At 44.3% G+C, this 26,430-nt stretch overlaps 1 protein-coding gene across 2 annotated transcripts in view; it reads right to left on the bottom strand.

The window, feature by feature from the left end:
- ITGA6 (integrin subunit alpha 6) overlaps positions 1–7,863 on the bottom strand; it is a 78,600-nt gene extending 70,737 nt beyond the window's left edge. For both annotated transcript variants that reach the window (XM_040475395.1, XM_040475396.1), the window contains exon 1: positions 7,493–7,863. In XM_040475395.1, the coding sequence (XP_040331329.1) occupies positions 7,493–7,674 (182 nt within the window). In that variant the 5' untranslated portion in view covers positions 7,675–7,863. The remainder of the gene's footprint in view (positions 1–7,492) is intronic.
- Positions 7,864–26,430: the final 18,567 nt, after the last annotated feature.

Genomic DNA, 26,430 nt, shown 5'->3' with positions numbered 1-26,430 from the left:
AAGAAACAGAAATCTGCTAGAACATTACTTCCACACTTTGTCCGTGGAAGTTTCTTCAACGTTAAGCGGCTTCACTGTGAACAATCAGACCCAGCTTTGCACAAACAGATCCAGCTTTCCTACCATACATTAATGCCAAAGGACCAGGAAAATAAATCATCATCAACCCTGCCCTGGGGGAAGTGCAAATTACCCAGTCTCCCAAGGATAAGGATGAGGGGGTACTTCCAAAGTCAGAGGTCTGAGAAGATCTGGAACCGAACAGTTGGTGTTCCTTATTAACTGCATCCTGCAACGTCACAATCCACGCTCCAAGGGTATCCTGTGCACAAAGTCACTGCCCGCCCAGCACCTCACTGTCCCTGCACCAGTCTGCCTCCTGATCTCCTCCACATAGTGAAACCACACCGGTATTCATCTACTGCTTGGCAGCTACCAAAAGACTACGAGGCACAGTTCCTCGGAGATGTACTTTCCAAACATGGTAACTACAGAATGGAATTAAAGGGAGGATGTACACTTAACCATGATCAAACTCAAACCCAAAAGGAGAAACCACATGCTGCACAGGCCAAGAAGGATGCAAGATGTAGATTGAGAACCAACCTGCCCAACAACGTGCCATGGTCACTTCACCTCCTTACAGCCTTGGTTTCCACATTTATTTAACAAACACCAAGTCCTTATTCTGGGCCAGGACTAGTCTAAGGTACAATTATCCTCCTTTACAATTGTGTAAGGAGAGCATAGACAGATTAGATATTGTGATTTAAAGTAAGAAATACTTATGTTTGGGGGTGCCTGGGTGGCTGAGTTGGTTGAGCGTCTGACTTCAGCTCAAGTCATGATCTTGCAGTTCGTGAGTTCGAGCCCTACATGGGGCTTGCTGCTGTCAGCATGGAGCTGGCTTCAGATCCTTTGTCCCCCTCTCTCTGCCCCTCCCCTGCCTGGGCGCTCAGGCTCTCTCTCAAAAATAAACATTTAAAAAAGAAATACATATATTTCGTCTTTATCCATGGTTCCTTTTGGACCACACTTTAAGGATGGGGGCTGACTGCCATGAGAACCAACTGCTTGATTAGAGGGTTGGAACTTCCTAGTCCTACCCTCCTGACCTCCAGTAAGGAAAAGGGCTGGAGGCTGAGGTCAATCACCAATAGCCAATGACTTATCATTCATGCCTATGTGATGAAGCCTCCTTAAAAACGCAAAAGGATGGAGTTTGGAGAACCTCTGCTTAGTGAACATGTAAAAATTTAAGGGAGGGTGGCACACCTGGAGAGGGCATGGAAGCTCGGCGCCCTTTCCTCATCCCTGTCCTACGCACCCCTTCCATCTGGCTGTTCTTGAGATGTACTTTTTTTATAATACACCGGCAATCTAGCAAGTAAAATGTTTCTGAGTTCTGTGAGCCATTCCAGCGAATTAATTGAACCCAAGGAGAGAGGTCATAGCAACCTCCAATCGACAGCTCATCCATCACAAGCACAAGTGACAACCTGGACTTGGGACTGGCATCTGAAGAGGGAGAAGGCAGTCTTATAGGACTGAGTCCTTAATCTGTGGGATAGGTAGTCCTTAATCTATCTCCAGGTAGATGGTGTCACAACTGGATACTGTAGGATTACCCAACTGGTGGTGTGTGGGAAAAAAGCCCATACGTTGGAACCGGGTGCAGAATTATAGCTGTCCTGCACAATGTCATAGCTAGTAAATGGCAGAGCAGAATTTCATCCCAGCTGACTCTAGGCTCCAGCTGGGAACTAAACTATAGCTCTAGGATCTGTTCTTACCCACTACATTATGCTATCTTCTGTGTAAAAAAAGGAAAGCTCATCTGGCTCAAACCTAGAAAACTTTAAGAGCAGATTCTTGGATCACATCCACATACAGTAGACCTGGGATGAGCCTAGAAGTATATGTTTATATAAGTTACCCTGATGGCCAACAGGTTTAAGAATCCCTAATACTCTGGGGCACCTGGGTAGCTCAGTCAGTTAAGTGACCAACTCTTGATTTTGACTCAGGTCATGATCACATGATCTTGAGATTAAGCCCTTCATCAGGCTCCATGCTGAGCGTAGAGCCTGCTTAGGATTCTCTTTCCTGCATGCATGCATGGACGCTCTCTCTCTGCCCTTCCCCTGCTTGTGCACACACACATGCACACTCTTTCTCCCAAATAAACTTAAAAAAAAAAAATCCCTAAGGTTCCTTGCAAATATAAAGTTATTTGATTTTCAAGTTGTACACAAACACAGAAGGGTAAGAAAGAACGGGGGCTGGCCTTGCCCCTGGTGCCCATTACTGCAGCTGAGTCTTGACCACCCTCCCGAGAAGCCGTCCAAATTCTGTTTCTGACACAAGGTCCCAACCAAATCACAACTGGGATCTAGACTATAGCTCCCACTGGAGGAAGTTAACAGCTTCCCCGCCACGGCCCCTAGAGTTACACATATCCAAGATTCCCTTACTAGCCATGAATAACTAAAGCTTTAGCCATCAATTCACTAGTACCCTCACATGCTTACTCCCATTTGACCCATGCACATCCTTGCCAAGTGCTTTCAGGATCTTGTTCTACAGCCATCATCTCTATCTAGTCTCATTATTAACAACCAACAAATCCTAAGAAGCCACTGCAGTGTGGGTCAGCCACCTTTAAGGCAAAAATCAAATGTAATTTAAAATCACTCCTGAAAATCCCTTAGCTGGGACAGGAACCCTTGAAAATTCAAAAACCAAGAATGAAGGTCTTGGATGCCTATTATGCCTATTATGCCTCCCTTTCCTTGGGGGTAGCAGAGTCCAAGGGCTACTTTGAGCAGGGAATGGCAAGGGGTTAAATAAAGGGATTTCTTTCTCTCTCTCTACTCTGAGCTGAAAGAGTGGATTTCACAAGTTACACTGACTGTATGATAGGACTACATGGTATTTTCAAGGCATATGCTAGGTGCTCTCAGGCAAAGAAATGAACATAAAACCCCTGCCCTCACATTACCTATAATCCAGCTGGGGAGACTGGTTCATCCTTTGAAAATGGTAGATAACAGTTAAACACAAAACCTTCAGAACTGTCAGACACATGATACTAAGTGCTACAGATATTCAAAGGAAGAAGAAATTGCTATAATGTAGGTTGGGCTCAAAAGGCTTTCATGGAGAAATTTAAACTGGCTCCTGAGATACGATTATGTTCTTTCTTACGATGGGCTGCCTGAGAACCAATCAGTGTTCCACATAAAACTGACCTGGTCAGCTAAACATACAATAGTATTTTCTATTACGTCTCCACTATCCCTCTTGAAAGTGCCAAATAATTCACCGGCCAATTCTGTCCACAGTAGTATGTGGAGCCCAGGTCCCGGGGTAACCATGTGCCATAGCTCGAGTTCCATTTGGTTACTAAAGCTTAAACTAAATCTTAATGTTATTGTTATGCTAAAACAGAGTACAATACAACTAAGAACACACAGTAACTGCTTCTTTACAAATGTGGAGAGTCTTACAAGAGCATTTAACCTGACTCTTAACAAATTATTCATACCATGGGTACTCTGATCTGTTTTTCAAACACTAAGTCATTACCTGGTTGGTCTCACACCAACCTGTGTTAAAATTAAACTGGTCTATTTCTCTTTCTTGCGGAGTCCTAAGATCTCTAAGTCTCCCTGCCCATTTTGGAGCTTTCTCTAATCTCAGGACTCAAGGTGACCGAGCACAGTCCCTGGATGCTGGCCCTGGGCCACATGGCACTGTGAATGCACTCAAGAAAGCAAGCGCTAAGGCACACATCTTGGATGCAACTCTGAGCCCTGGCTGGCTCCAGTCACCCCTCACTGGGCTTTTTTCAGAAGGGGAGGGAATAAGAGGCAAAGAAAGAAGAACCCGGAAGCTGATCCAAGGCCAGCTGGATAAGGGTCAATTAGAAGAGAGTCCAGGCACAGATACTTAAACAGATAGCCCCGATTCACATGGAAAGCAGTTTAATAAATCAGCATAACACAGTGCGTTTCCAAAACTCAGATGCCGGCCAATTCCTCCAGGTCTGAAGGACATTTCTGACTTTTCCTTTAGGAGATGGCATGAGCACAAGTCAGAAACACCAAGTTCAAATCCAGATTCTATTCAGATTCTGAACCAGTTGTGAGACTTTAGACATTTCCTAACTTTCAGCTTCAGTTTCTTCATCTATAAAGGGAGTCAGTCGGGGCGCCTGGGTGGCTCAGTCGGTTAAGTGTCCGACTTCAGCTCAGGTCACGATCTCACGGTCCGTGAGTTCGAGCCCCGCGTCAGCCCAGAGCCTGGAGCCTGCTTCCGGTTCTGTGTCTCCCTCTCTCTCTGCCCCTCCCCCGTTCATGCTCTCTCTCTGTCTCAAAAATAAATAAACGTTAAAAAAAAAAAATAAATAAATAAAGGGAGTCAGTCGGACTAGATGACCTCTAGTTAATGATTTTTAAAGCAGGAGCATCACTAGTTTGAGAAAAATCAAAAGCAAACATCACAGAGTCAGAAGGGACAAGGGGCCTGGAGAGCCTCTGGAAGATGACGAGGATCAAAAAGTTCCCCAAAAGAAGATAATGGACGAGGAAAAACCCAGAACTGCTCTACAAGAATTGCACTTAGAGATTTCTTCCTTCTAGTTTCTGCCTTATAGTCAAACATAGATCCGTCTCTTCCAAGAAGAGCTAAGGGTGATGATTCATAGAACGGACATACCCACAGGTGTCATCCTGCACCATCTACCTGGCAGGGGTGGTAACTCAACCTTAAATATCTAAGAGAAATGAAAGATCCCAAGGAGTGCAGACCCTGACCTCGGTAACTCAGATGACTATCTCATCATCGTTTGGAGTCTCAAACTTCCTTAATTCACAGCCTAAAACCGTGACTGAAGTTTTATAGTCTCTAGGTCAGTTTTATAGTCCCCAAAGTCCTGGGAACACCCAACGTGTTCCAAGGCTCTCAGATACATTATTCTGTTATAAAATCTTAACTTGAGTTCAAATTGGTGTTAAATATTTCAATAACACTGTAGAAAATTTAAGTCACAAAAATCTATGACAGTTTCGATAACAGTGCATTCATCTGATATTCCCACACATCTTTACTTCTCCTGCCTCAATGAAGTCCCTTGGTCAGCAAATCCACTTTTTGTTATCAGTCTAATTATGACCAATTAAAGTTAAACTGCTTTGAACACAGGTTTCATAAATGTAACTTAAGAGTTTACGATATCCATCACGCCACCTACAATAAACTTTGGCTTTGCTCTTTGGCAGTCACAATCAGAATGGTTAACACCAGTCCAATAGCTGGCACATAGTAGGAACTGAATTAGTGCTTCTAAATTTATCAGCACTAACAGCCACTTAGTCAGCAAGTACCCATGCCAGGCAGGAATTGAGCACTGTACGTGCTATCTCTTAATCCTTACAATAACCTTATTAAGCAGTAATAGCTCCATTTTACAGATAAAGAAACTAAGGTTCAAAATAAATTAACAGCTGCTACATGGCCCAGAAGGAATATGAGCTCAGGCCTCTCTCACCGGTTCCCTGAAATACTCCTACTGAGCTTTTCTATAGAGTGCAGAGTTTAGGACACTGGACCAGAAGTTGTGGGGTCTCAATCTCACTGGCTGTTATTTACACCCACAACTGTTACAGTCAAAGGTGACAACTGATGTGATTATGGCCTGTGTGTGTGGTTTTCCCAGGAGGACCAAAGCTGCTCCTGAAGCTGGAATACGTTCCCAAAAGAAGGGGAGGGGACTCTAACAGCAGTAACAAGTTTTAGCAGGCATGCTGCGTAGTGACAGAGATTCCTGGCTAAAGTCACATTTTGCAAGTCTCCATCCCAGATATTTCCTTGCCCCAATACTTCCCCTTCACATTGTTTGCTTGAACAAGTATTCCAAGGAAGCCATCACCTTCAGTAGGCGTCAGGTCAAGAGAATACCAAGCAGAACGTATTCCCTCCGCTGGCCCACAATCATTGCTGCACTAACCAGTTCAAACTCTCCATATGGGTGGAAGCACATTTACACACTAAGTATTCAGAAACACTAAACGTCATCCATTAACTGAGGTAACAGAAACCACCTTTCATTTCAGATTTACAGCTTGACAATTATTTCTACTAAAAGAAGGCAGAGTATAAGCAGCTGGCCAGCCCTCAGACCACCAGCCCTGGGCCTCCCCACCCCCTACTAGTTTCTTTGCTTCACTAGCAGGTGTTATCAGAAAATCCTGACTTTAAGATTCACCAGGTCTGAAGTTCTTAACTCAGAAATCAAAAGGTTTCCTCCAGCTCTAGAATCCCATTCGTCTCTCATAAACACAGTCTTCTCTTTACTGGGGCTGCACTTTGCTTTCTCCGGTCTGTTGGTCCTGGAAGGGCCTCGGTTCCACTAAAAGCCTTGAGGGAGGAGGGACCTTCTGTGAGTTTATTTTTCGGTAGTACAGATCAAGAATGAAGGCCCACAGCGATTAGGGCGGACTAAGCTCCCAAACCCTCTCCAGCCTAAATAGTTTGATCATGAGGGAACCAACACCGGCTAAGAAAGAAAAGGAGAAGCTAAGCAGTGCCAGTCTCCACTTTCTCCCGGGAGGAACACCGCTATGCTATGGTGGGGGAGGGGGGTCATTTCCAAACCTTGTTTGCAAAGCCCCAGCCCAGATCGGACATTTTGCTTTAACCTTTCAGCTTGGGCCTGCCCAGTGCAGGGGCCCAAAGTGTCTTGAGGTACCCCCCGCCGGGCGCTTTGGGGCCTGGGCGGGGGACCGGGAACACCACTCATAGGGGCTTGTTTTCTCAGCTGATCTTAGTCATGAGAACAGGTGCTTGGTCAATTTCATCTTTTTTGGGGGGGGGGGGGGAGTTGGAGTGTAAGAGTAGCTCCCAGAGAAGCGCCCGCCGTTCAGAGAAAGCCACGCAAGACAGGATAAAAAGTGGCTTTCCAACTTCTGCCGGGCTCGCGAGTCTTCAAGGAAACCAGGTAGTGTGTGCGGTTGGGAAAGGCCTGGATCTTTCCGAACAACGCTCCCAGCAAGCCCACAGCAGCGATGCAGCGACCCTACACCCCGGGTCACCCTCGCCCCAAACATACACGTGAAGCTCAGCAAAGCGTGCCACCTGCCGGGTTCCCAGCAAACATGCCCGGAGGGAAGGACCTCCGGAAAGCACTTTTGTTTAAAAAGAAAAAAAAAAAAAAAGTAAACTCTCCCGGGGCCGAGGACAGCCCCGCCTGGCACCGGGGCCGGGGTCCGCGGGGCTCGGCCCTCGGGTCCTCCGGCTTCCAAAGCCAAATGGGGGGAGGCGCCGCGACGGGCGGGGCGGCGAGCAGCGGGCCGCGCTCCCCCGGGGGCCGGCAGAATCCCGGGCGGGGCAGACGCACGGGTAGGGCTGGCTGGCGGGAACGCGGCGCGCCCTCGCCCCTGCTCGCGCGCAGGCCGGCGCCCTGGCGGGGGTGGGAAGTCGGGGAACTTACAGCCGCCTGTCCTCGGGCTTCTGCTGCCAGTGCATGGCCAGCGAGAAGCCGAAGAGGCTCCCGGGGTCCCCAGTTTTCCGGATCACATTGTCCTCGCGGGTGTCCAAGTTGAAGGCGGCGCCGAGCAGGGGCAGGAGACCCGCGGACAGGTAGAGCAGCCACAGCTGCCCGGCAGCCGCCATGGGCGGGCGCAAGTGGAGAGGAGAGGGAGCCGCGGCGGCCGCCCTGCGCTCGGGACCGGGTTCGAGGCTGCCGCGCTGCTGCTGCTGCTGCCGCTGCTGCCGCCGCTGCCGCCGCGGCCACCTTAGTCTCCTCCGGCCACCGCGCCCGGCCCCACCCCCGGGACGAGCTGCGCACTCCGCCTGGCCGCTCCCCCTCGCGGGCAGCTCCCGGTGGCTGAATGAGCCCGTTGTTCTCTGGAGACTCGCAGGCGTTTTATCAAGTGACGAGGACGCCGGCCCCGCCCCTCCCCACCCCTCTGGCCCCTCCTCGCGCGCCCGCCACCCGGCCCGCAGCCGGCACCTTCCCGGCCGGCCCGGCTGCGCTGCGTCCCCGCGCTGCCCCTCCCCGGCCGGCCCCTGGCCGCTCCGGCAGCCGCCTACCTGGCCCGGAAGCCGGAGTGGGAGACTGAGTTGGGGGGTGGGCCTTGAGCTCTCGGCCCAGCAGCCCCGTCTGGGGGGTCCTTCGGGAAAGAAGCACTGGGAATTGTGGTTGCAATTCGGCGCCGAGCCAGAAAGGCGTTTACTATCTGTTAGCAAGGAGACGTGCTGGTGTTGCGCCGGCACTGATCGCCTTAAGCAGCGGATTCTCGCCGACCCAAGCCCACGTGCAAATGCGCACTTCATTCAGTTCACAAGTGTTTATGGAGTGCTTTACGCGTGCCAGATACTCGGGGAAGGGAGTTTTCAGCCCTCAAAGAACTAACCGTCAAAAATGATCATAGCCCAAACTTTGATGGTGCTATACAATTTACAGCTCACAGCTATTATCTCATTTAACCCTCCGAACACTCCTATGAGATGGGTATTTCTTTTGCAGATGAGAAAAACTCAAGCTCAGCCTGGACCCAGAGCACCCAGGGAGGGATCTGACCAGGTGAAAAGGAGAGCTTTTGGGAGAAGTCACACTGGTATCAGCAATTTGAAACTTGGTTTGTAGGTGCTCTGAAGCTGAGAAGCCCCTCAACAGTAAAGGATGGGTGTTTAAGGTGGTACCGACAAGGGCTCAGGAGCCCTTCTCTCCTGCCCCCCAAATTGCCGGGACTAGGTCCCCACCCAGAGTCAGCTCTGAGCTCTGTGTGGGTGGCCTAAAGGCTCCTGCCTCCAGAGCGTGGGTGGGGACTCCAGTGAGGTGTTGATCTCTGGGGCAACTTTATCCCCAGGGATTCTTAACCAGGGAAAAGAGAATTCAGAGTTACTGTGAAATTTGGATGACAAAAAAAATTTTTACATTTTTATTTTCACTAACCTCTAATTGGCATTTAGCATTTCCTTCCTTTATGAAGGTAGGCAACGCACCACAGGGGCAGTAGGATAAGTACCTATGCTTTAGTCTCGAGTAGAACCCGTAGATTTTTTTACATCACATCATAGTTACAATATCTTCAATTACAGTCATTAGATAGACCCTCCACTAGATCTTGTGCAATAGGTCAATTAAAAAGTATATAGGGGCGCCTGGGTGGCTCAGTCGGTTAAGCTTCTGACTTCTCTCAGGTCATGATCACATGGTTTGTGAGTTCCAGCCCCGCCTGGCTCTGTGCTGACAGCTCAGAGCCTAGAGCCTGGAGCCTGGAGCCGGCTTCAGATTTTATGTCTCCCTCTCCCTTTGCCCCTCCCCCACTCTTGTCTTGCTCTCTCTCTCTCAAAAATAAATAAACATTAAAAATCTTTTATGAACACGTCAGGAGACTATAGATGCTGGAGAGGATGTGGAGAAACGGGAACCCTCTTGCACTGTTGGTGGGAATGCAAACTGGTGCAGCCGCTCTGGAAAACAGTGTGGAGGTTCCTCAAAAAATTTAAAAAAGATCTACCCTATGACCCAGCAATAGCACTGCTAGGAATTTACCCAAGGGATACAGGAGTGCTGATGCATAGGGGCACTTGTACCCCGATGTTTATAGCAGCACTTTCAACAATAGCCAAATTATGGAAAGAGCCTAAATGTCCATCAACTGATGAATGGATAAAGAAATTGTAGTTTATATACACAATGGAATACTACGTGGCAATGAGAAAGAACGAAATCTGGCCTTTTGTAGCAGCGTGGATGGAACTGGAGAGTGTGATGCTAAGTGAAATAAGTCATACAGAGAAAGACAGATACCATATGTTTTCACTCTTATGTGGATCCTGAGAAACTTAACAGAAGACCATGGGGGAGGGGAAGGAGAAAAAGAAAGAGGTTAGAGAGGGAGGGAGCCAAAACATAAGAGACTCTTAAAAACTGAGAACAGGGGCGCCTGGGTGGCGCAGTCGGTTGGGCGTCCGACTTCAGCCAGGTCACGATCTCGCAGTCCGTGAGTTCGAGCCCCACGTTGGGCTCTGGGCTGATGGCTCAGAGCCTGGAGCCTGTTTCCGATTCTGTGTCTCCCTCTCTCTCTGCCCCTCCCCCGTTCATGCTCTGTCTCTCTCTGTCCCAAAAAAAAAATAAATAAACGTTGAAAAAAAATTTTTATATAAAAAAAAAAAACTGAGAACAAACTGAGGGTTGATGGGGGGTGGGAGGGAGGGCAGGGTGGGTGATGGGTATTGAGGAGGGCTCCTGTTGGGATGAGCACTGGGTGTTGTATGGAAACCAATGTGACAATAAATTTCATATTAAAAAAAATTTTTTTAAGTACTGCTTTAAAGTTAAAGTACTGCTTTACGTTGTACTGCTACAACGTAAGTTTCTTAACATTTTGTTAATTGTATCTCAATATAATTGGTTTCCTTTGTAACCCCATGTATTTTATTTTATGTATTTAAAAACCTTGTTCTGAAAAGGGATTCGTGGTCTTTGGCAGCCTGCCAAAGGGGTCCCATGGCATGAAAAGGTTTCAGAAGTGCTAGCCTGAGGCTCTTGGAATGCCTTGGGGAGGCTGCCTTGGAATCTGATGTCCCTGCATTGGAAAGGGAAGCAGAGCACAGCCCCAGGGAAGAGCTGGAGCACTGTGTGTGCACGTGGGGATGGGGATGGGGATGCCCCTTCACCTCAAGGAGTATTTGTACCAAGGGAGCAGCCCACACCGCGCAAAACTGCCTGAACACCATCAAGGGTCCACGGGTGGTAACAACTGCCAGAGTGTGTCCCTCAGGTAAGAGGGGCGTGTCCTACTTCTCTTCCAATCAATAACTCCAGTCAAGTATTGTCAAAAGTGGGGTGCAGAGGACTTCAACAGGAATTCCACAGAGGGGAGGGACACAATTCGGTCCATTAACACTTGGCTTTTCCAAATTCTAGAGGCCACCTGCTTTTCCTTGGCTTATGGCTCCTTCCTCCACCTTCAGAGCCAGCAGTGTAGCACCTTCAAACAGAGTCTATCTCTCTGACTCTGCTTCCATTATCACATCTTCTCTAACTCTGACTCCCCTGCCTCCCACTTTCCCAAAAGGCCTCCTGTCATTAACACCAGGCCCACCAGATAATGCAAGATAATCTCCCCATCTCAAGCTTCTTTATGACATCTACAAAGTTCCCTTCGCCATGTGAAATTACATAGTCACAGTTCTATGGACTAAGACGAGGGCATCTTTGGGGGCCAGTATTCTGCCAAAAATAGCCACTCAGCTGGTTAGTCCGTGACCAACAAGCTACTGGGCAGATATCTTCCCAATAGATATCCAAGCATGTGCTGGTTACAGCACCTTGCGTCTACTGAGCCCCTTGTGTAACTTGAACTCCAGTGCTTGTAACCACATCATTGGCAAGGAAGGATGATGCCGCAGATGGAGGGTCAACACATAGCCCAGGATTCTAGAATCCTGGAAGTATGGTCCTTCCATCTGGCAGGTACCACATCCCAGGTGCATTCATTACCCCACCAAATTCTTGTTGCTTTTCATGGTGTTTTGAATTGAGTGAATAAACCATGTGATTTGAGCATCTCAAAAAAAAAGTGGGGTGCAGTGAATTCAAATTCAGTGGGCAAGGCTGAAGATCACACTGTTTTAACAAATGCGTAATAACCGTGGTAAGATTGAGAAACTGCTGGAAACTAATTGAGAAAGCTAAGGAAAACATCTGTATTATGATGTTTCATGCAAGATAGCCTTTCTTCTTCATGTTGAACACCTACTATTCCAGAGAAACAGATCCGAGCTATTACAGTGAGAGTAGAGTGAGCCTCACTGCAAGCTGGTATTCAGGGAGAGCCACTGATGCAGCTGTACTGGTTGCACTTGTTTTTTTTTTTTTTTTAAGTAACACTTTGTTTTTTTAATTTTGAAATGCGACTCGATTTGACACCTGACACTGTCCAGCGTAACAACGCTTCCTTCCTTCTCTAAGCCATTGCTCATGCAGTCCTCCCCACCGCCTTGTAATGCATATTCCACTACCGTGTTCAAGGTCCAGTTAAGGCCCCACTTCTGCCTTGTGTATCTTCCTCCCACTCCACTGAATTTCCATCCTCTTTGTCTTCTATTTTAGAAATTTAATATTTACACGGTTAAATGTGGTATTATTTTATTCTCTAGTGGTTTCATTTTTAAATCTTGGGTAATGATTAAAGTCAAGAACTTGAAAAGGGCAAACACATTATACTTTTTAATCTTCTAAATTACCTAACACAGGGCTTGTAGTATAGGCATAATAAATGCTGATTCTCTTTAATGTACTAACTCATTCTCAAAAGCATTTAAGTAAGTTTTTTTTCCTGATAAATTGTTTTTTATTTTTTTTTATTTTATCTATTCTCAAGTTAGCTAACATACCATGTAGTCTTGGCTTCAGGAGTAGATTCCAGTGACTCATCTCTTACATATATCACCCAGTGCTCATCCCGACAAGTGCCCTCCTCAATGCCCATCACCCATTTTCCCCACCACCCCAACCCCCATCAACCCTCAGGTTGTTCTCTGTATTTAAGAGTCTCTTATGGTTTGCCTGCTGAAATACTTCTGAACTGGTTGATAAAAACTCTGCCCTGAGCTCCCCAAGTTCAACTGCCCCTACCCTGGCCACTTTCCTAGGACCCACCCCCACAATACAGCAACTAAAGGTTTAAACCCTTAAGCCCTTGTGTTGCAAGGGCATCTGGTGGGGTGTGCCTGTGTCATAGCAGCTGTTCACCATACTGGAATATCACTCCTTGCTTCCAAGGGTAATTCTGTGCACCGTTTGCTGCCTCCATCCCAAGATATGTTTTAGTAGATGATGTTTGAATGGCCAGTTATCTACTTGATCCCAAATATTGATTGTGCTCAAATTGACATTTTAAATAATGTTAAACTTAAAATAGCAACTAACTATAGAGTGCTATGGAATTGAATGATCTGTGGGAAAAGGAAGGGATAAGGAAAAACAAGGATGAGAGACTTGTTCTGGAGTGTGCCGAGTGCCCGTGACAGATGGAAAACTTTGAACCACACTCCTACCTTCCACCTATCTCCTGCCTAGGATGCCAAACATACTTGAATTTGAGTCAAACTCAAAGACTCTTCACAATAGTCTCTTTGAAGGCTGTCAGCTTTTCCTGATTAACTGTAACAAGTTTTGTGAATCAGTTGTCATTTCCGTGATAAATAGAATTAGGCTAATGCAAGAGAAGTCTCAAAAGGAAGATGTAGACGACCTTCACAATCTGCTGAGGACATTGTCAGTTTCAGGACCAAAAGAAATGAAAGAACCAAGAAAGCTAAAAATTATGAGGTAAAGACCTGGGGAAAGAGGTACATAGTTTTAACGAAAAAATAAATCTGGGACAAGAAGACACTTGTCTGGAAGCAAAGGGAGGAAGTTAGCTCGATGATAAAGATGTGCTGACCGTATAGGGCATGAGGTGTGTGCATACACATATTGCAAGAATTGCTCGACAAATCCAGTAATGACAAACTCAGGTCATGTTCCAAAAAAGGCTGATTAGAAAACAGGAATACCTAAGAATATGACTATAAGATCATAGACGATACTTCTACAAACCGGAAATTTTAAACAAAAAGGCAATGAAAGCTATGAACAGACATTTGCTCAGATGAGAGCTTTTGAATTATGTTTTACCAATACACTTTTCAAAAGAAAATTATTTGTTCTATATCCTACCTTTGGTAGGGGAGCTTTCAAGTAATTTTAAACTGTGGGTCACCTGTGAAGAACTCTGAGAAACTCCCATCATGCCTGAAATACTTTCCATTTCCTAGGACCTACTGTAATACTGTAATCATTTTGCTATCAGGTTCACAGTTGTACTGACTTCATCATCACCAACTGCAGAGAACATCATGTTTGCTGCTTTTAGGCAACATGTAAACTAACTATTAATAAACATCTCTTTATTCTCCTTTCGTAGTTGCATTATACTAATGGTTTTACATGTTTCCTGGAGCACAGGGTCTGTGGACCCCGTGCTTCAAATTGTGCCTCTGTGTCCACACTGGCCACATGACCTCATGTCATTTAATCTCTCTATGCCTCAGTTTCCCCAGCTCTGAGATAATGATAGCATCTACTCCCAAAGAGTTGCCTTGCCTTAAGGATTAGTAAGGTTGATGGAATCTGAAGCACTTAAAATGTTACATTAAAACAAAAACTTTCACGTGTGTACAAGCTTTCAAAATCTGGCCTTTACAAGTTATGCGTTGACCCATGATACACATACAGTTTTGTGAGCTAGATACATACAGTAAACTTTTCAAATAGGGATTCTACTATTCAATGGCAGATTTTATGTTTCAGAAAATGAAAAAGAGTTTTCCACGTTGCTTTTTTGTCTCTTTATGTAAGCGGTCAGAGATTTTCCTTCCACACTAAAAATGTTTTTTGTTTGACATTTTATTTGCTCTAAGTCACAGCACATTTTATAGGGGCAAACCTACCTCTGGCTGGAATCAGGAGAAACCAAATTTCCAGCTATACCTTAGTTTAAAACCCAGATCTATTTTATTTATTTTTCCAGAGATTACGTACATTTTTAGTGAAATAGTCACAATAAGTTTAGTTAACACCTGTCACTTCACGGTTCGATTTTTTTTCCCCCTGGTGATGAGAACTTTTAAGATTTACTGTCTTAGTCACCTTTAAATATAAAATACAATATTATTAACTAGAGTCACCATGTTGTGCATTAAATCCCCAGAACGTATGTATATTATTAACTGGAAGTTAATTTGTACCTTTTGAACACCACTCCCCCACCTCTGCTTGTGCTAACCACCAATCTGTTCTGTTTCTATGAGTTTGGGTTTTTGTTTTCTCTTTTTTAGATTTCACATATAAGTGAGATGATACAGTATTTGTCTTTCTCTCTCTGATTTATCTCACTTAGCATAATGTCCTCAAGTTTCATCCATGTTCTCATATATGGCAGGATTTCCTTCTTTTTATGGCTGAATGATATTCTGCTATCCATACATATATTATATGATATATATATATATATATACACACACATACTCACACCATGTTTTCTTTATCCATTAATCCATCAGTGGGCATTAAGGTTGTTCACCCAGATCTATTTTAAAATAAATTTCACTTGAGTATTTCAATTCACTTACAATGAACTCGTTAAAATGGTCACTTTAGGGGCGCCTGGGTGGCGCAGTAGGTTAAGCGTCCGACCTCAGCCGGGTCACCATCTCGCGGTCCGTGAGTTCGAGCCCCGCATCGGGCTCTGGGCTGATGGCTCGGAGCCTGGAGCCTGTTTCCGATTCTGTGTCTCCCTCTCTCTCTGCCCCTCCCCCGTTCATGCTCTGTCTCTCTCTGTCCCAAAAATAAATAAAAAACGTTGAAAAAAAATAAAAAAAAAATGGTCACTTTAGGTGGGATTCTTTTCTTACTGTTTGTTTTGAGGGAATTTTTCTAAAGCCAAGAAGCCATATTTTGCTAGACAGCCAAAAATAAACTAAATTTTAAAAGAATCAAGTGAAATATAAAACTGAGCTCCCAAGGCTGAGGCGAAACCACCACTTGGAAAATTTGGTTTTCCATCCCACCATCATCAGAAACAAACATGAAGTCATGTGTAGCTCATGCCATATGCAATGTAGTCTTTTTTCTTTTAATTCAGTTGTAATTAATATACAGTGTTAGATTAGTTTCAGGTGTATACTATAATGAATCAACAATTCTATACATCACTCTTTTTTTAATCTTTCTTAATGTTTATTTATTTTTTTAGAGACAGAGAAAGAAACAGAACACAAGCAGGGGAGGGGAAGAGAGAGAAGACATAGAATATGAAGTAAGCTCCAGGTTCTAAGCTGTCAGCACAGGAACTCACGAACTACAAAATCGTGACCTGAGTGGAAGTCGGATGCTTAACAAACTGAGCCACCCAGCACCCCGTGATAAGTGTACTTGTAACCCCCCTCACCCATTTCACCCATTCGCCCCTAATCTCTCCTCTGGTAACCATCGGTTTGTTCTCTATATTTAACAGTCTGTTTTTAGTTTGTCTCCTTTCTTTGTTCTTTTGTTTTCTTTCTTAAATTCCACATACGACTGAAATCATATGGTATTTGTCTTTCTCTGACTTATTTCACTTAGGATTATACCCTCTAGATCTATCTATGTTGTTGCAAATGGCAAGATTTCATTCTTTTATATGGCTAAGTAATATTCCATTGTATAAATATACCACATCTTCTTTATCCATTCATCTGCTGATGGACATTTGGCTCTTAACGTGGCTATTGTAAACAATGCTGCAATAAATATAGGGGTGCAAATATCTTTGGAAATGTAGTGTTAGCGGTTTCATATTCTTTGGGCAAATACCCAGTAGTGAAATTACTGGATCATATGGTATTTCTATTTTTAACTTTTTAAGGAACATTTATACTCTTTTCCACAGTGGCTGTACCAATATGCATTCCCACCCACAGTGCACGAGGGTTCCTTTTTCTCCACATCCTCTTGGGCAATATTTCTTGTGTTTTTTATTTTAGCCATTATGACAGGTATGAGGTGATATCTCGTTGTAGTTTTGATTTGTATTTCCTTAATGGTAAGTGACACTGAACATCTTTTCATGTGTGTGTTGGCCATCGTTTGTCTTCTTCGGAGAAATGTCTGTTCATGTCTTCTGCCCGCTATTAACTGGATTATTTATTTTTTTCGTGTTGAGTTGTATAAGTCCTTTATCTATTTTGGATATTAACCCCTTATTGGATATATCATTTGCGAATATATTCTTCCATTCGGTGAGCTATCTTTTTGTTTTGCTGATGGTTTCTTTCACTGTGTAAAAGCTTTTTCTTTTGATTTAGTCCCAATAATTTTTTTTTTAATTTTTTTTAACGTTTATTTATTTTTGAGACAGAGAGAGACAGAGCATGAACGGGGGGAGGGTCAGAGAGAGAGGGAGACACAGAATCCGAAGCAGGCTCCAGGCTCTGAGCCGTCAGCACAGAGCCCAATGCGGGGCTTGAACTCACGGACCGTGAGATCATGACCTGAGCCGAAGTCAGCCGCCCAACCGACTGAGCCACCTAGGCGCCCCTAGTCCCAATAATTTAATTTTCCTTTTTTTTCCCTTGCCTGAAGAGACATATCCAGAAAAATTTTTCTACAGCTGATGGCAAAGAGATTACTGCCTATGCTCTCCTCTGGGAATTATATGGTCTCAGGTCTCACATTTAGGTCTTCAGGCCAATTCGAGTTCATTTTTATGTGTGGTGTAAGAAAGTGGCCCAGTTTCATTCTTTTGCATGTAGGTGTCCAGGTTTCCCAACACCATTTGTGGAAGGGACTGTCTTTTTCCCACTGCATATTCTTGCCTCCTTTACTGAAGATAATTGACCATATAATCGTGGGCTTATTTCTGGGCTCTGTACTCTGTTCCATTGATCTCTGGGTCGATTTTTGTGCCAGTCCATACCGTTTTGATTACTACTGCTTTGTAGTGTATCTTGAAATCTGGGATTGTGCTGTCTCCAGTTTTGTTCTTCTTTTTTCAAGATTGCTTTGACTATTTGGGATCTTTTGTGGTTCCATACAAAGTTTTGGGGTGTTTGTTCTAGTTCTGTGAAAAATGCTGTTGGTATTTTGATCGGGATTATATTGCATCTATAGATTGCTTTGTGTATATGGACATTTTAGCGATATTTGTTCTCCCAATCCATAAGCATGGAATGTCTTTCCATGTGTATGTGTCATCTTCAATTTCTTTCATCAATGTGTTATAGTTTTCAGAGTACCAGTTTTTCACCTCCTTGGTTAAGTTTATTCCTAGGTATTTTCTTATTTTTGGTGCAATTATAAATGGGACTGTTTTGGGGCACCTGGGTGGCTTAGTCAGTTAAGCATATGACTTCAGCTCAGGTCATGATCTCACAGTTGGTGGGTTCAAGCCCTGCATGGGGCTCTGGTGTTGACAGCTCAGAGCCTGGAGCCTGCTTCGGGTTTTGTGTGTCCCTCTCTCTCTGTCCCTCCCCTGTGCTCTGTCTCTCTCTGTCTCTCAAAAAATAAACAAAAAAAAAATGTTTCAAAAAAATTTAATAAAAATAAAAGGGACTCTTCTTAATTTCTCTTTCTGCTACTTCATAATTAGTGTATAGAAATGCAATGGGTTTCTGTATATTGATTTTCTATATACTGAAAGGCCAAACTTAGAGGAGACATTTAAAAAAAAATTTTTTAATGTTTATTCTTTGAGAGAGAGAGACAGAGCATGAGTGGGGGAGGGGCAGAGAGAAAGGGAGACACAAAATCTGAATCAGGGTCCAGGCTCTGAGCTGTCAACACAGAGCCTGACATGGGGCTCAAACTAGTGAACCAGGAGATCATGACCTGAGCCAAAGTCAGACACTTAACCGACTGAGCCACCGAGGCACCCTGAGGAGACATTTTTAAAATTGATTTCTTTAAAGAAAAAATTGTTTTGCTTTCTAGGGGAGCCTGGGTGCCTCAGTTGGTTAAGCGTCTGATTTCGGCCCAGGTCATGATTTCACAGTTATTGGGTTCAAGCCCCTCATCAAGCTCTCTGTCGTCAGCGTGGAGCCTGGAGCCTGCTTGGGATTCGGTGTCTCCCTCTCTCTCTGCCCCTCCCTCACTCGTGCTCTGTCTCTCTCTCCCTCTCTCAAAAATAAATAATAAACATTAAAAAAGTAAAGAAAAAAATTTCGCTTTCTACAAAAAGAACTTCAATGAAAAACAATAACAAGCTGATTCTGAGTCAGGACTTAAACCAGTGATGTCTGGAGTGTGCCAGTTCAGATCAAGGCAAGCACTCAAGAGTGGCAGCTTAGCCTCACCTACTTCCCCGCTGAGGGGCTGGAACGATTTCCTCTGCTTCTCAAGGACTCGGTTTTCTAATCCACAAAATGTCCAGCATTCTTGTCTCCCTGGGTTGTTACACGAATTAAATGAATTATGGACGTGAGGTATGGAGCACAATGCCTACTATTAAATACATAGAGAGTAAAATAGTAGCTATGAAAATGAAGAAGGAGAAAATATTCTAGAAAATAAAACAAGAGCAGGCTTCAGGCAATGGGTATTAAACACAGGGGAGAGGCTATGTACATGAGGTCACCTGCACCCCACAGTCACTTCATGTAAATGGTCCGGATAAACCGTTCCTTCCCTTTGAGCTTGGCCAATAGTCCCTGTCATTGCACTTTCTCAGTGCCTGGCGTTTGGGCGCAAGCACGTCCACGCTTCACACTAGCTCTGGGCCACTTGCACCTCCTGCAGTGTTTGCGGAAGCAACGATGGGCCCCAAACTCCACACCAGAAGCTGGAAAGGGAAAAACAGCTCTGAGGACCAGCCTGCGAGGAGGCCGGGCGGGAGAATGAGGTGAAAGTGGAAGGTCAGGGGCGCCTGGGTGGCTCAGTCAGTTAAGCATCCGACTTCCGCTCAGGTCATGATCTCGTGGTTCCTGAGCTGGAGCCCCGCATCGGGCTGTGCGCTGACAGCTCAGAGCCTGGAGCCTCTTCAGATTCTGTGTCTTTCTCTCTCTGCCCCTCCCCTGCTCACACTATGTCTCTCTCTCTCTCTCTCTTAAAAATAAAACGTTAAAAAAATTAAAAAAGAAAAAGTAGAAGGACATTTCCAAACACATTCTTATCTCCTTCCTTTCACAGTCTGTCCAACCAGGGGAAACGTTAGTGATAAAGATCCTTCAAAACCGTGGCCGACTTAACAAATCACTGCTACTCTGTTTGAAACTTTAGCTTATTGAATACATCTTGCTGCTAATGTTAAAGCAGCTTATACTACTGAAAAATCAATTGGCGAGGTAGTTAAGAGAACCTGCTGCTTAATAGAGAAATCAGACCCTGAACGTCAAAATTTCTTCACAGTTGAATCTGGAAAGCAAGCCATTTGCACATGAATAATTAAGAACTCACTATTCAATAAGTCGCTTCTGTTAGCACATTAGCAAGATGTTTGAACTCAAGGTAATAAATTCTGCCCTGTGAACATACCACTGTATAGAACAAATAACAAAGAAGGAAAAGAATGCAGAAATTTAGACCACCTAATAGTTGAGAATGTGCCTGTAACAATGGCTTTGCTGTCCCAGATCACATGATTCAAAGTGAGGGGCCTAATGATTCTGCATTATACAAGGTATTTCTGGGCAGTCCTGGTGAAAAAGGAGAAAAATGGGCTCACTGGCACTTATATCACATTTCATCTTTCAAAAATCTTTAGAAAGTCAGTGCATTTCCAAAGGCAAAGCCACTGTCCTAATTTTATATCTGGAGACATTAAAGCAGGGACTTTTCCTAAGAGAGAATGCCAGGGTCTCAGAACAAATTAAGACTCAGGATATCTCGACATCTGATTTGGTAACCAACACCACACCTTTATAGTCTCCTTCAGCTTTGGCGGACAAAGACCAAATTTCCTGCCTCCCAAACCAGGAACTGTAGCAGGTCACCAAGAGTAATCTCCTGGGGCGCCTGGGGGGCTCAGTCGGTGGAGCCTCTGACTTCGGCTCAGGTCATGATCTCGCGGTCTGTGAGTTTGAACCCCGCGTTGGTCTGTGCTAACAGCTCAGAGTCCGGAGCCTGTTTCTGATTCTGTGTCTCCCCCTCTCGCTGCCCCTTCCCCCGCTCATACTCTGTCTCTCTCTCTCTGTCAAAAATAAATAAACATTAAAAAAAAAAAAAAAAAGAGTAATCTCTGTCCAAGGTGTTCTCCGGCAGGAAACCACCACCAGGAACATTGTATCAGTTAGGTTGGGGTGTTCAGACATAAACACATGTGCACTTTCTTCCTGCTTACAGAAGGGTGGAAAGTGTAGAAAGGCTAACCAGGGGGATTCACTCTCTACCCAGCCCAATGAACCAGGGTGAATTTTTTTTCAGCCTCGGACCCTACTAGTAAATAGAGTCTCCACGCCACTGCTCCAGAAGTTTGCTTTCCCAGAGTAGCCAATCCACCCCCAGTTGCTATTGGTTACAGAAGAGTTTGGGTAAATGCCACACTGGTTGAAAGGAAGGTAAGAGGGTGTGGGAGACAGTCAGCTCTTTGATTTTGAAGGGCTATTAGAATATCCTAATTTACACTCTGTAAATAACCAAAATATTTTATTTCTCTGAGCTTTCTTTATGTGCTAGGTACAGTCATCTAGCAATGTCTTTAGTGGTTATAAATAATTTCTAGCTGTATTTTGTAAATAGTTCAAACTCAGGAAAAATAGTTTTAGTGTTATGTGTATTTTTAAAATATATTCCTTAGTTGAAATCTTTTCAAATGTTAATTAAAAGATGTATATAGAATATATATATATTATATATATATATATAATATATATATATATATATGCTAGCCATTAGCCACTTACAATAAATACTCAAAAAGGAGAGTAGCATTAAGTAGACATCCTGTCCATCTGTTCAGATTCCATCAACGGTATGCATACATCTCTCTCCCACTTTATATTTGTGATACTGTGTTTCATCTGCTTACAAAATTGTCTGCTACAGGGGTGCCTGGGTGGCTCAGTTGGTTGACTTCAGCTTAGGTCACGATCTCGCGGTCGGTGGGTTCAAGCCCCGCACTGGGCTCCATGCTGACGGCTCCGAGCCTGGAGCCTGTCCCTCCCCTGTTCACACTCTCTCTGTCTCAAAAATACGTTTATGGAGCCCAGCGCGGGGCTTGAACCCACCGACCGCGAGATCGTGACCTAAGCCGAAGTCGGACGCTTAACCGACTGAGCCACCCAGGCGCCCCTAAAATGAATTTTTTTTTAAACTGCCTGCTACTAAACTTAATTCCTTCAGTGTGGAGGTCAGCTTTATTCAAGCTTTATTCATCTTTGTATCCCTGGTACCAATAACTTGTCCTGGAACACGGAAGCTAGAAAAAATGACTGACTATGGTACCTAAGCTTTTTTTTTTTTTTTTTTACAGAAAATGTGTCACCCTTGTATTATATGCTGCAAATGGAGCATACCCAACAGTATACTTTATTCAAAGGGCACATCCTCCCTCCCCAGATTCCTCTAAAGATCAGGAATTCTCATGGAAATGCAAAACGCCTTCCTCCAGTCAGCCAATTAACAAGGCACCATTCTGGACTCAAGGTCTCCAAAGCGCTAATCCCGCCAACAATTCAAAGACAGCTAGGAAAAAGTGAAAGTGGACTGCATAATCTGGAGCGGAAATTCTTAGCAAAGGATTTGGGGGAGGTTAGAGGGAGAGTGAAGAGGTGGGTGGATGGAAGAGGGGGGCGTGAAAGCTGAAAATCCAGAAGCCTTTTGAACAAAGAAAGTAGCAGTGTCCTTGGAGGGCTAGATCCCCTAAATTGGAAAATCCATGGTTTCACTCCTTGGTCTGCTGTCCCAGCGTACTCACAATGCTGCCACCGTCAGTGTGCCTCGTCCTTTAGTCACCAAATAAAAAGATGTAGTGACCTGAAGTAGGAAGGGTCCAGGTGACATGCTTCCTAATCTCCCCCGTCTCCCCCGCCCAGTCCACCCAACAGTGTGTGACTGGGACAGTCTCTGCACCTGGCCTTCTCCCAATCCCAGCTGTCCTTGCCGAACTGGGAGAAAGCTTAATGCCAGCCAGGCCTTCTCAGGAAAGGATTTCTGGGAGAGAGCATGCATTGAGTATACATGGCAGACCAGCTGAGGCTCACAAGCTTGAAGCAATACTACAGATGTAACTTTTTATTACAAAAAAATCAAAAGACCTGAGAAAATAGGCTTCTGTTCGCCACTACAGGGATGATATATTATGGTTAAGAGCCACAACTATAGTTTACATAGAATTCTGGAGACACGGTTAGTGTGTGTGAGGGCATATGGTTACGGCAATAAATGACAAACCATGAGGTAAACAGCGGGAAAAGGCATCCAATGTGTGAGTCCCAGGGTTTAATACTTACAGACTAAATTGCTCTATATAAACATCAATTTTCTCTGGGATTTGTTCAAGGTTGATAGTAAAATTGTCAGCCAAGAGTTATCTGTTTAGAGCCTGTGCAATTACTCTCAATCATATATTCCATTTAATAGATCTCTCAATTGTTACCAAATAGTAAGAATTCAGCACATACCAAGGTTTACTCGATATTATTAAATACTCAGTGCATGCTCAGTGTATACATAAAGGTTTCTTGAGAGTTTTCTTCCATTTTTTTTTTTTCCATCATTGGGCAAGAGATTTGAGAAATGACTTGTAATACTGAATTCATTCTTAGAGTTCTAAGGTCACTAGAAAGTGTTTGAGGAAGACTCAAGATGGCCACACGTTTTTTGACATTCGTTTCATTGAGAGATGGGGTCTAACTGCCTCACCTTAAATCTGAACTGGCCTTAGAGATTTTCTTGACTAATAAAAATGAGCAGATGTGATGTTCTGAGACTTCCCGGGCTAAAGCGTAAGGAGCCTTACAGGTCATTCTTGGGCCCTAAGCTATGCAAGAAGTTCAACTTCTACGGCACAAGGACCCCGAGACCACATGGAGGGGGAGAGGTCCAACAGAGCCCAGCCTTCAGCTGTCCATGGCAAAGTGCCAGCTATGGGAGTGAAGCTATCTTGGGCCCTACAAACCTGCCCAGCCACCAGCCGAATACCGCCAAGAAATCCCAGCGGAGACCATGTGAAGAAAAAGCAGGGTTCAGCCAATCCCTGCCTGGAACCCAAACCCACAGAATTGTAACAAATGTTCATACAGCAGTTATCGTTTTGAGACACTAAGTTTTAGGGTAGTTGGTGATGCAGCAACAGCTAACCACAACAGATGAGGTATAAAGTTCCCACGTGGGCCCCTTCTGATGGTGAGCATCACCTTCTATTCAGCTGGTCCGTCCTCTGACATCTTTCTCAGTGGGAGCAAATCCACAGTGCCAGGCCGTGGTTGGCAAAATTTTGGGGTCATGATCTTCGCGAAATGAGGGCAGTTATACTTGCTTAAAGGTGACTAGACAGAGTTTTGAGGGTGATGATTTCATGGCTCTATGACTAATTTTCAATCACTCAATAAGAGATCCAAAGCATGTGCAAATAGGGTAGGCTTTGTATGGTTTCTCCCAGCCTCTAGCATGGGGGGATAGGGGAGGAACAAAAAGCGGCTCTGTCTGGTGTTGTGCGGTTCGTAAGAGCTTCTGCTGAGCCACTTGGTGCTCCCTGACCCAATTTTACCTTTAAGAGTCTTTTCTAGTGCCTAGGGCCAGTAATGTTACATATATCCATTATGACAACAAAATGAAAATGGCACCGCAGAGTGTCAGGTAAGCAGGAAGGCAAATCCCACAGTGTCATTCCAACACGGAATGGAAGAATCCCAGCCGAAGGGAGGCTGCCTAAAACTCAAAAGATCCCCCACCAATGTCTGTCAGCCTCCCTCTTCATTAAAGGCCTTTCTCCCCCTCTCTCCAGCTCTAGTTTCATTTTGTGAGAAGGTTCACTGCCTTATGTGCCATGAGCAGACAAGCTTATCGAATGAACTGTAAATCTAATCAGTTTGGCGCAGGGGTTTCATGGGAGCCGTGTAAACAATAGCTGGAGTTGTGTTAAGCCTCACTGACTCCAACTGATTCCCAGTTTGGTTCATTTGTGCAGAACAGTTGGAGATACAAAGCCAAGCCCATTAATTTCCAGAGAGCAGTTGTAACAGAGGAAGGAGCTGTCAATCCCCGGGAGGCTTTCAATCCAAGGTCTAACTCCAGGATTTTATTCAAGGTATAAGGTGTGTCTTTGAGTTACTCAGTTTCTTTCCATTTCCTCAATATTCTGCATTTCTAGGGAGATTCTGGCAATTCTCGTTGAAACTGAGATCCTGTGGAGAAATGGGCAGAGAACGTCTCCAAGTTCTTATAGCCCCTCATAACAGTGATCAAAGTTTGGTCCTGAGTCCCCACCCATGATTTTTTCTTAACATGGTTGTGCCCCAGATCACCTCTGAAAAACAGACTTAATTAGCTCCGGCAGCTAATTCAGTTCGATTTCTCATTTGTATACTTTTACAGCAACACGTTCATTTTTTTTTAATGTGAAATACACCCTCAAGACTGTAAAGTTTATATAGTTACAGTGCTGAAGTCACACCAATTTTCAATCTCTTAAATAGCATATGTTTAGTTTCCAGATGGAAAAAATGAATATTCACCACGGCTCCGTTAGGAATACCAATTTCCCATCACTCCCCAGCATTGGGCAACGCAGTTATAATACTGTGTTAATTTAAGGCATTTTCTGGTCCTCTGAGCCTTGTATTTACATTCTAGCTGAAACTGCAAATGGCAGTGAATGGAGATGATGTTATTTGCCTTATCTCAATTTTTCTGTGAGAAGGAGAAAAGCACTTAAGCTTGAAATAAGCAGATGTGGAAACACTTCTCACTAATCAAAATGTTTACCACTGGGTTAGAAGAGGCTGCCTGTTTAGAGGCATTGAACCTGATATGTATCCTTAGCAAGATGAGTGTATTTAGTGTGACAGAACCTTGGAGCAGAACTTGCGCAGCTTAGTTCAGATGACAACTAGCAAAACCACATTTCTTTATTAGGCTTTTCACACTTCGTGAACTTGGATTCAAGAGTGTCTCTTGTGTCTGTTTTACTATAGACTCCCACACCGACATACTCACAGCTTCAAATCACCATAGCCAGAAGAAATAGAGAGGAAAACAAAACAAAAACAATGTCACTACAAGATTCAAAGAATCAGCTTTGCAAAAATATTTTATATTAAATGAAGGACGCTTTAATTGGAATAGATGAAATTAAATATCTAATATTCTGGAAAACAACAGAAACTGTGCAACTGCTCTCAATTTGATCCCAGGCAGTTGAAAATATTCATAACAGGAAACTAATGAAATAATATATATGAAGATGACAGGAGATTGCCCGTGTGATTCTGTAAGGAGCTTGGCAAAACAAACCAGTCTCCAGTCTTTCTATAGTAAAATCATGGCCACATTGATTGGGAGAAAGTGACAAGAGACCCACCCGCATTTTCTTGAAAAAGACCACCATGGTTTAAAAAATCACAGAATCCCACCTCAAACCAGCTTGAGCTATACAATCGGTATTCAACAAAAGTTGTGGCACTACTTATCACAACAATAACAATTATGGCTTATTTACCGTGTGATAGGTAGCTCCCAGCGAACATTTAACATTGATTCGTTTATTTAATCTTCACGAGAACCTGTATCAGAAATATTCTGGAGGGGGTGGGGTGCGCCTGAGTGGCTCAGTCGGTTAAGAGTGGGACTCTTGATTTTGGCTCAGGTCATGATCTTACAGTTCCTGAGTTCGAGCCCTGAGTCGAACTCTGCCCTGACAGCATGGAGCCTGCTTGGGATTCTCTCTCTCTCTCTCT

The sequence above is a fragment of the Herpailurus yagouaroundi genome, unplaced genomic scaffold (genome assembly GCF_014898765.1).
Source record: "Herpailurus yagouaroundi ecotype Mexico unplaced genomic scaffold, PumYag 140, whole genome shotgun sequence".
Taxonomy (NCBI): Eukaryota; Metazoa; Chordata; class Mammalia; order Carnivora; family Felidae; genus Herpailurus; species Herpailurus yagouaroundi.
The sequence above is the reverse complement of the archived record's forward strand: the minus strand, read 5'-3'. Positions and strand labels throughout refer to the sequence as shown.